Source organism: Boleophthalmus pectinirostris, unplaced genomic scaffold (genome assembly GCF_026225935.1).
Source record: "Boleophthalmus pectinirostris isolate CB_2022bp ecotype Guang Dong unplaced genomic scaffold, ASM2622593v1 HiC_scaffold_10, whole genome shotgun sequence".
Lineage (NCBI taxonomy): Eukaryota > Metazoa > Chordata > Actinopteri > Gobiiformes > Gobiidae > Boleophthalmus > Boleophthalmus pectinirostris.
The window spans coordinates 23,025,353-23,036,966 of NW_026570971.1; the positions used below are offsets into that span (position 1 = coordinate 23,025,353).

General features: G+C 36.3%; 1 protein-coding gene across 1 annotated transcript; it reads right to left on the reverse strand.

Moving 5' to 3' along the window:
- Positions 1-138: 138 nt before the first annotated feature.
- ezra (ezrin a) lies at positions 139-11,603 on the reverse strand. Its single transcript, XM_055160807.1, has 10 exons — positions 11,332-11,603; positions 9,383-9,466; positions 8,438-8,584; positions 7,411-7,507; positions 6,746-6,909; positions 6,031-6,161; positions 5,208-5,368; positions 3,892-3,984; positions 3,025-3,264; positions 139-1,473 (listed from the first exon to the last, which is right to left on the reverse strand). Exons 1-10 carry the CDS (start codon positions 11,601-11,603, stop codon positions 1,309-1,311), a joined length of 1,554 nt encoding a protein of 517 aa, XP_055016782.1. The 3' UTR covers positions 139-1,308.
- Between the last annotated feature and the right edge of the window lie 11 nt (positions 11,604-11,614).

An 11,614-nucleotide genomic window follows, 5' to 3' on the forward strand; every position in this document is an offset into this window, starting at 1 on the left:
GTATGTCAACTCTATAGACAAAAGTAACAACCTTTGTGATTTGAGCAAAACAGTGAATGGATAATCACTGTTTTTAGTTACACAGTCTGGTGTTTCACTGGTGTTTCTCATAATTTCTGGTAAATACTTCATGACGCATTTTTAAAGTAGTTAAATAGTCTTTATTATTATTGAAGACATGAAATAGGTGACACTTACTTCATGGTACTTTTCTTGCTAGCGTACAAAGAAATAATGTACAAATAATTGTACATTCCATTTTTGTTCGTATTAATGTTACAAAACAGGATTATATTTGCATTTTAGTGGAGAGAGTAGTACAGTGGAGATGTTTGGAGCGTTAACATAGTCAAACATGCACAATTAAGAAGGGATGAACTATAATAATCAACAACAAAAGATGAGTGCTTTCCATTCATGAAAATTATTGTTGTTTTGTAAGTCCTGTAAGAAGTTTTTTGTTTCTTTTAAAAGTATAACCTATCCAAAAGTATTTATTGTATGTTATATTTTCTGTATTGTGCTATTATAGCCTTTCCCAAACTTCCTTCATCCTATATGTGTCTAAAAACAATATATGCTAACACTAGTTTGGGGATCACATATTAATAGCTAGCTAATAGTAAAATGCATGAGAAGTGCTTAATTGCATCTTTGTTAGTATTTATAAAGTACTTTCAATGTATTTTTGTCTAAGGCTGTAGTTTGCAGTATTAAGCCTACTAACTTTTTTTTCCATTAAAGTAGTGGGGATTACAATAGATATTTTTGTACATACACTAAAATTTTAAAGGTGCATTGTGTAACTTTTCTGGTGGAGAGTCCATCAAATGCTTTTCTCCACAGAGATGTTATTGTTTTGACTGGAATGTTTCACAATTTTAAACCTTTCTATCTTTATGGAGACCAAATCAGACCAAGTTACAGGTCAGATCTGTGGAGAGGCGACCCACGCTCATAGTCAGAATTCTTATTTTTCTAGGTATTTTTGACCTGTAATTGAATACATGTAAGGTAGATCTATTTAATGTCATACTGTGGAACATTCCAAGCAGAGCAATGACATTTCCACAGAAACCAGAAGATGATGCACAACCAACAATAAAGTTACATAGTGCAGCTTTAATAAACATAATAAGTGTTTGATAATACAAACTAATAGCTAAGTAACAGCTAATTAGTATAACAAATACCACTTAGTTAGCATTAATATGTGATCCCTAAACTAAAGTCTCACCCAATATATTTTAATTTAAGTGGACAGACCAGACTTTGCGAGGTATTTTACATCTCGAATTTCATATGCATCTACAAAGCTTCAAACTCATCAATCCTTTGCTTGGTGTTGCCCATACGAATCTGGCGAAGGGTCTTATATTTGTCCCGACCGGCACGCACGTTTTCGGCGTGGAGCATGTCATTGGCTGTCTTCTTGTTGTCATCGCGAGCAGTGGCCAACTCTGAGCTCAGGGCCTGGGGCAAGAAAGAAAAGAGATGTTTTAGAACACAATGTTTGTACTCTCTGATACAAGTACATTTGAATACGTAGTGTACCAATGCTAATCATCCCACCTTATGTAAATTCTGTTATGCAGCTTGTTATATTAGTTAGAGAACTATCAGTACGTAAATGTATGCAGATGACACATCTGAAAAAGTACCAAACAAAAGCAATGTTTTTCTTATTTTGACCATTTTAGAACATTTCCTCCAACTTCCTCTCTTTCTCAACACTACTGTTGTTGCTTCTTGTTTCTGTTACTTTTATCCATCGCCATAATTATAGCATCACTCACTTTCACTTCTTTATCGTATAATGCTTTATGTGAATGGACCAAACAGCACTTCCCAGAACAACACTTGAACAAAACCATGTCATTAACATAAAGTGTAATTATGATTATATTTAAAGCTTAAAGTCAAACCTTTATTATCATCTGTAACCTTGTTAAGCCCTATATAATCTTATAATGGGGAAGGTCATATTTTGACTTCATATCATGTCAACTGAAAGTGTTTACATGCACACTGTTGATTTGTTTTAGTAAAAATAAATTATAATCTGGTGTTTGTAGATTGTTTTGAATACTAATGCCTTGGTTTACACAGTACTTTGTGCTTTACAGACTTCACACTATCGTCTTTATGCATTCACTCTTAGTTGATTGTCATCTGTAGCTACAGCTGCCTTGGAGCAGACTGGTGAAGTATGGCCAATCTGTGCCATCAGTGGGTGGTACACAGTATTTAGTATATTGCCTTATATATATTCAATATGTGAAAGTTGGAACAATATATTTTGGAGATCAGTATTTATCATGTGTACATTTTCTTTGTGAATTTGGGTTGTTAATACAATATGATTTGAACTTTGGAGGGTTGAATAATTACCTTTTATTCTATTATTATTTGTTGCAGCTCAGGCCTTTTAAAGATACCGTTTATTTAAAAATGGTTTACTGGGCTCATCTTACACACAGCGTTAACGGTAATGGTAGTAAAGTAGTTTCAATATTATCATTTATCTCAACATATTGCACTTCCTGTTATCCTGACAGGCCTAGCCATCAGCCCCATAGACCCACCACCGTCTACTCATTTACATAATTTTTTCACATATAGACATGGTGGGTGACATGTCTTGCCCAAGTACACAACTACAATATGTACTGGTTTAGTGGGGATCAAACTGGTGACCTTTGCTTAGGTCGACAGGCACTAATCATTTACAATTATTTGACATCAAAGTGTATACCAGTAATTACAGAGACGAAGGGAGAGGCATAACTGAAGTATTCTTGAAAATAGACATAGACAGGCATGTGCTCTCACTGGAAACATGTGGACAGTTTATTTGAAAAAAGTCATCAGAGGCTTGGAGTTAAAGGAGATATCTATTTTTGCTACTGAAGTTGAACTATTTTTGCTTTTGAAGTTATTTAAATATATAGCGTGTTTATATACTGATTGCGAATGAACTGTATTTTATTTTAAGTTTATAATAATTCCCCCTCTCTTCCTGACCTGGAGTTGCTTCTGGAGTCTTTCATTCTTCTCAGCCTCGGTCAGCCGCTCCTCTTCCTCGTGGTGGTCATTGATTTCGTTCTGGTGCAGTTCAGCGCTGTAGGTGCTGTTCTCCTCGCTGTGCTCGTGGTCACTCTCACTGTCCGAAGAAGAAGAAGAAGACCCACCACGAGAGTTAGACCTCCGGACTGTCTGCAGCTCCTCTTTTGTGCGGACCAGGCTCTCCTCCACCTCTTTGGCCTAAAAACATTACAGTTTAGTATAATAAAGTAAATAAAGTATTAATAATGGTCCCTTGAACTTACATTAGACAAATTATTTTGCTATGCTATGCTATGCAATGCTATGCTATGCTATGCTATGTTATGGTTCCTGTCTCAGTATCTATTAAAGTATAATAAGGAATAGCACTGGCATCACAATTTTCTCTCCATCACGTTGTAATCTAGAGCTTCTCAAACTGTGGTATGTGAACCACTGGTCGCACCTGGCCTGCCTTTGCCAGTCTTCTGTTGTTCCAACTTTATTTACTATAATTAGATACAATTTTATCTTTAGTTATTTATGTTTTAGGTCCAGTATTAAGACGGGGATATTCTGGTTTCTCCCCGGTTTTGATCTGGTTCACAGTCCTGACTTGGTTCTAGTTTAGGCCTATTTTAGTCCAGTTTTACACCTGGTTTTGTCTGAATTTGTCAAAGGAAGATCAAAATATTCTATGAGGTATGTGAAGTGAAAGGTTTAAGAGCCAGTGATGTGGTACTACAGTTAGGGCTGAACCAATTAGTGTATAAAACATGTCCCTTTAGCCCTGTTAGTACAATGTGATTATACATATATACCCCTCTATGCTCTAGTGACTCTGACCTTGCTGTGCCATGTGTCCGCCTCCTCCTCTTTGACTCTCTTGGCCTCCTCCAAAGCGGCGATCTTGGCTTCGTACTCGGCCAGCTCAGCCGCCTGAGGGAAAAGCACACAGTGTTGAGTACAAATATGACACTGGACACCTGTTTTTTGTGTTCCTGTTTTATGAATGAGAGAACAGGAAATCATTCTATGACTTATCGCTGAATTTTAGATTAGATCACAACATTACGTAGTTTTTGTACAGATGATGCTTTGGGAATTCTGATTTGTTAGTGTGTTAAAGATAGTTATAGATAAGATATAAAGATATATGTGTGTTGCTAATTTAAAGGTGCACTACGCAGCTTTTCTGGTGGAGGGTCTGCTACCTACTTGTCTCTATTAATTATGGGCGCCAAAAATACAATAATTCCGTCTGTGAATAGGGGCAACTCTCCACAGATCTGAATTGTAATGTAGTGTAGTGCTTCAGCCTCCTTGTCTCCCTTGTGATAGATAGGTTTAATTGTGGAACATTCAAGGCAAAGCAATAATATATCAGTGGCGGATCCTCTACTAAAAATATTATGCATTGCACCTTTAAATTACCATGTTCAACAGTTTTTGATATTTCTCAAGAAAATATTACCTAACCTGAACATTTAAACAAGCTACGACCCCCATTTAAGATATGAGAGGCATCAGCGCAGTCTATGATGATCGAATCACCAATTTCTAATCAGTTTAAAGGTGCACGGTGTAACTGGTCTGGTGGAGTATCTGCTTGCCAAATTACAAGTTAGAATTATATAGAGGTGACCCCACTCACAGTTAAAATTAACATTTTTCAGATATTTTTGAGCACTTAAACACCTGTAGTTGAGAAAATGCAAGACAGATTAATCTAATACCATAATCTGGACAATTTAAACCAAAGCATTAACATCTCTATGGACACAAACAGGTTACAGACCCTCTCCAGAGAAGTTACACAGTGCATCTTTAAATGTGTCTTGTGTTAAGCAGGACAATACAAAATATGACACTAATTTATTTTCAGAAAAATGCTAAACTATTTCTTACATACTCCGAATGTTAGATAATTACAATGCAGGAAAATAGGAAAGACCACTTTAATTTATCACTAGATTGCATTTTCTGTAAGTTATTATAGAGCTGCAGTAGAGTTGTTTTTAAATATAACCTACAATAATCATAATCATATAATTCCATAAAAAAATGCAATCTAACCTATACAATATTAAAACACGCATTAACGCCAGTCCTACGGTCATTTAATATGTCCTAATGTAACTTGACTGTGGTCGGGGGCTCACCAGCTGCTCTTGGTTCTTGAGTTGGTCCTCTGCCTGTCGGGCCAGCTCCTCTTTGGCGATAATGGCCTCCATGCGCTCAGTCTCCAGTCGGGCCGCCTCCTCCGCCACACGCTGACGCTCCTCCTCCAGACGCTGTGCTCGGTCCAACTGCTCCTGGAGCTCTGGGCGCACAGGGTTCAATAATGTCAAAAACAAGATGCAGAAGTGATGCCCAAATTTCCAAGGGCAAATATTGTACAAAACACATATAGTAAAAACAGCATTTTAATATAAGGGATTTTTTTTTTTTTTTTACAGACTTACAAAATAACATAACATTTTAATAAGAAAAGTCAAACCAATTTTTAGTAGTTTGATTCAGCACTTTCTATTAGAACTGTTTAAAGGTACAGTATGAAGCATTTTTATTTCAAATTTCATAAAGAATATTCCTGTGTTCCGTAATATAATGTAGACAGGTTCAAATCAAATATAGTTACAGCTATAATATATACAAGTATCAGTTGTTAATGCTGATGTATTCATTCATTACAAAGACAATCATCCAACTATTCAACAGAAAGGAGAAAGAGCCTCACATTAGTCTCTCATTTGAGTAAAAACCTAAACGGCAGCCATTCATTTATCAGACCCATTGCAGCCTCTATAGCTCAGTGAATGAATCATACAAGATATATTTTTTATTCCATATTTTAAAAAAAATATTTGGAACAATAACTGCGATAACTGTGGAAAAATATGCTCAACATTTCATCAATGACAGACAGCAGAGGGCGCTATATGCCCATAAATGGCAGTGAAAGTGAACTTGTGAAATAAAGACCTCTCTCAGCTCGCCTGGTGGTCTCCTCGTACTCCTGAAGTCTCATCATCAACTCCCGTTTCTCTCTCTCCATCTCCTCCTTCTCTCTCTCCATGTCCGATCTTCTCTTCTTCTCACTCTCCAACTGATCTCTGCAACAGAAAACACAAGTTAGTTCAGCTTTGGTTTAGTCATGGTTTAGGCTCAGTTAGCTCTGGTTTTGGTATAGAAATGCAGTCTTGATTTAGCCTTGGTTTAAGATTGGTTTTCTTCTGGTGTAGTCCTGAATTAGCCATTGTGAAATCAGTTTATAGTTAGTATAGTATATGTAGATGCTGTAAGACAGTTAAATTAGCCTATGCATATATCAAGCTTGTCTGCAAAGCATTATGCGTCTGTGGTCGGCCTCAAACTTTAGAAGGTTCTCCTCCCATCACATTAAGATCACCCCTTCAGTTGATGCTTTTAAGTTTTATTTAAGACACTTTTACTCACTGACTTTTAACCTGGCATGAGAATTGTGTGGTCTTTTACTGATTTCATTTTAATTGTTCTTTGACAAATTTGAGTATTTTTATGTTGTTCCACACCTGTGACTTGTTTGTAAAATGACAATAAATTAATCTTGAATAAACATTTGCTTCATTCATGGCTTTCAATCTTTACTTTTGTTAGTTTACTAACAAATATTGTTGTCTTGTCTCAGCCCCATTGCCCCCTCTGCCCTAAGCCTGACCTCTCCATCTTCCTCTGCAGACGCTCCTCTTTGGCCTGGGCCTTCATTTGCTGAACTTCGATGGTGTCAGTTTTGCGGCGGCGCATGTACAGCTCATGGTTCCCCATACACAGCTGCAGGATCCGCTTGTTCACTCTCAGGCGAGGGGCATAGAAAACAAAGTCCTGCAAAGAAAATGAGAAAATATCTAAAGTAAAATAAGAATTACAGTGTTAAGTTATTGTATTGTGGGGCTGCAGTAATTAATTTGAATAATAAATGATGATGATGACTATAAAAAAAATATTCAAATCATATTTTCATAGTTGTTAAGATACAGACCCTAAAGCACATGCCAAAAGAAACTCTCAGTCATTATATTTCAAACTTCATTAGGTTAAAAATGTATTAAAAATACAAATTTTCTATAAATTAATAGTTTGATTAGTCAACTAATCATAAAAACTATCATTTACTAGTTAACAACAAAAACAACTGTTAGTTGCAATCCCACTGTATTTGCTAATAAATAAAATAATAAAATAAATAAGTAACATTATTAAATTATTAAATAATATAAACAATGTAAATAATACATTTCTGTATCATACACACTTTTCCAAAAGGGTCCAATGCCCAGTAAAGTCATATTAAGAACTTTTAATTTGATGAAACAAATAACTTACTGGGGCTTTCTTGTCAATAGGCTTGATCACAAACTTCTTATCATTAAAGGAGATATTTCTTATTTCACTCCAGGGGAATCCAATCTTTGGAGTAAGTCTGGAAAGATGAGAGGGAGAGCGACACAGGAGAGAGAGGGAGGGAGAGGCAAAGAGAGGCAAAGAGAGGAGAAAGACAGGAAGAGCGATAAAATGCTTCATTAATGTATAATGTTACGTGTGTGTAAAACTTGCTGTGGCCCATTTCAGCCAGGACTCCATTGAAATTTATCTATTTTTTTCATCAAAGTTAAACAAAACCCACAACATTGTTTGCACTAACCTCAGCCGTGTGGTCATATGTACTACCAAGTTCATTGATTGCTGTGTAACTGTCATATTGACCTTTCTGTGTACTAGTGTGTCAACATGTCAATAAACTACTAGGGTTCAGACAGGTATAGAAAAGTGCATATTTAAGGCACTTTTGTGAATTTGTAACTCGGTCACTGAGTTCAATATCAGAAAATATAGTTATCATAAGTTAAAGGTGCACCTTGTTACTTTTTTGGTTGGACTTTTATGCTTGTTTCTCTGGATATGTAATTTCTCTGCCTGGAATGTTGCACAGTATGACATTAAACAGCTCTTCCATAAATGTATTCCATTACAGGTTGTTTTATTGCTCCAACATACCTAGAAAAACAGGCATTCTGACTCTGAGTGGGGATGCCTCTCCACAGATCTGACCTGTAACTTGGTCTGGTTTGGTCTCCATGAAAATAGAAATGTTAAACACCATACTGTGACAATGCACCTTTAAGCAATACAATGAACTGTTTCTTAACTATGCCTTGTGCAAACTTGGATCAATACAAACTATGGCCCAGGTATGCTAATGGTCAATGAAAAATAATAATTTGTTTGAGAGCATAATTTACCTGGATACTTGGATTAGGCAACCACAGTCGGTCATTGCATAAAATCACAACCCCATTATGTTTTGTGTATCTAACGTCTATGAACACTGTTTAGTAATACATCTCTGTACCTGTCATCCTTCTCGTAAATGTTGAGTCCCAAAGCATCCACTCCCAGCCACAAGTCGGTGCTCTTCTTGTTCTTGATCTCAAAATAATTCACTCCGTACATCTCCAGATCCTGAGCGATCTTCAGGTACTCAATCATAGCCTCCTCCCTGTTCACAAAGTTTTAGAAAAATTTTATAAGTTTACATTTTAGCATTTGATAAGAAAGGAACATATTATGGTTACAGCCTCAACACTTGATCTATTTATATCTATCTCTGTTCCTCTCATATATAGAAGTAGTTTGCAAGGTTAGTCACTGCTTTAAACTGTATTTCCTCATCTATCTTGAGTATCCTATCGACTCACATAAACATAAAAAAAAACTTAAAAAAAACAACTCTTTGACTTCTTATTTTCAAATCACATCACCTTACTGCTCATTTTCACCATCTCTATACACTCCAAAATATTCTAGATTAGTTATAATTACAATAATTCACAATACCGATCCTGGTTCACATACTTCTGATCATCTTAAATGGCTAAAATTACTTGATAAGTTTCAATATGCTTTTCACTTCAAGCATAATTATCTGTCAGTGGGGTAGAAAATAATTAAGATAATTTTGTCAGATTTCTTTTCTTCAGGCAATACCATCTTAAAACAGAAATGTCATCAAACAATTGAGGAAAATCTAGCACCAAGTCATATAAGGAAACAATATAAATTAATCTAGTCAAAACTACTCAACCCTAACAATTTTAATGCCAAACCTTGAAATAACATTGAAAACCCGCCTCCCTAATCTACTTTCAACATGAACAAAGAAAGAACCATGTTATCTTCAAAGTCTGCCATTTCCAACTTTGCTCCTCTAATCTGTACAGCATTGCTGGTCTCGCCACAGTGCTTTCCCTATTTGATGTAAAAAGTGCAGTTGAATCTTTGTATTGGCTGAACCCACTTGAGCATGTGGCGGTGCTCCTGGTGCCAAGCTTGGATCCTCTCCTCCCACTGCTCTTTGGACAGCTTGTGTTGGTCCAGAACTCTGTGCAAAGAAATCAAAAACAAAAAACTAGATTAGATTCAACTTTAAAATAGAGTAGTTTCACGTAACCAAAAACATACACTAAACGAACAAGTGTTTGGACACACCATCTCATTCAATGTTTTTACTGCTTTATACATTTTACATATATAGAGGACATCACATATATTAAGTAAGATACATGGAATTGCGTAGTAAAGAAAAAAGTTAAAATAGCTCTAGTAAAGCAAAGCAATGTTCCACAGCAGGGCATTAAATGTTTAGTCATTTGCAGGTGTTGTTATTGCTCAAAAAATATCTTGAAAAAACATGTACTGGAGTATGGTCGCTTGAATGAATGAATGTCACCTGCTTGTCTCCATGGAGATAGATAAAGTTTATGTCATACTGTGGAACAATGCAAGCAAAATCACATCTTCATGGAGACATGTTAGAATGTTGTTACCTCCTCAAAAACATACCTGGAGTTGTGTTTTGTTTCATTCACACATGTTTGAATAACTCTTTTAGGATCTCTCTAGAATTCTACAACAGCCACCTTTCACTATTATTTCAGTAGAGACTGGCAATTCCAGGATTATATTATCCAAATTATTCTCATGAAGGTGTATAGAGTTTAAAAACTTCCTAATAATAATATGAGCCCTTCAGGATTTTTGATTGTCTGAGTCCTGAGTCAGATCTATGGAATCACTCAATAAAATGTGAAATTAGAGCAGTTTATTATTTACTTCTTACTCATGTTTCTGCAACATTTTACCAAACTAACAGGATGTGACCCAGAGGAAAGGCATCTGACTTCTCGTAAAAGTGACTCACCCTGATCTCTGGTTAAATATTGATCCATGTTAGGCTCCTTAAACTAAAACTGCCAATATCCCGAGGCTCTCTCATTCTTCAGACACTTACTTCAGACTTTCTGTTTGCCCAGTGAGAGCCTAAAGCACCTGTTCTGCACAGAGTATCACTATGTATACAGTACCTCAGAGTCTTGTGTCTCTGATCTTACAAGCCTTATAGCCTCCAGGTACCCTTAATATGTACAATAACCCATTTAAAATATTATTTATTTTTAGATATTCTTCTGGGTTCAACTTTTCCTAGATAATTTAAATATGTTTTGACAGTACTATCTTCAATTAGGGTTCAGTTGATAATAAAGACAGATGTATGAATTTTAATATTAATTTTCAAATTTTAAATTTGAAAACTATTTCTCCTGTAACAAAATTAATGGAATTAATGAAGTAATTCTGATTGTGATTACCAAACTCTATATCAGTTTCAGATCTTTTAAAATGTTTGAATATGTCTTGACCCATAGGTTTTATAATACAGGAAATGGATGTGAAGAGTGGAGAGACACATTCAGAAAATTGTGAGGGCTGGGACTCTATTTAAAGACCTACTGTACCAAAAAATATACTAATATAAAAGCATATATATTTTATTATGGATAATTATTCCACTAAAACTCATTGAAAAAATATGCATCCTGTGAGTGTGCTTGCATCTCCACAAACCTGACTCAAACTTGGCCTTAATTGCTTTGGATACATTCTTCTGGCAAATGGCACAATTCTCAGTGGAGAATATTCAGAAGTCTGGTTTAAACTGTTTACTTCCATGGACTCATGCAGGTGACATGCTGCTACCAAAATGTTACGCGGTGTTGCTTTAATTAGGGATAGGGCAAGGCTTCCATAATACAACAATAGTCAAATTAATACAGAAAAATATTCTTCATTAATTTGACTATTGTTACTGTTGGCTGTATTGTACTATACTAACCCAACTTTGACATGAGATGGGACAGTTCATAGACATACCAACACACAATACATAGCAGCAATGGGACCCCTCACCTCTTTGGCAGCAAGCGCTCGTTGGCCAGGTACCCCGTCTGGTGTGCGGACTTATCGTACTCTCCAAACTTGGCCTGAACGGCGTATGAGGCGAGGAGCACGGCAGTCTCTGGGGGACAGTAAATATCCTCTGACAGAAGGTCCTCTTTCACCTGTAAGAAGAAGAGGCGCCGTGTGACGTCCTGGATCAGCTCCTCGAACACGTCCTCTGGGAAAAACTTGACCCTGAGTTTGAACTGCAGTGGCGTCTCTCTCCGCACATCCTGGGCCATCACCTGGGCAA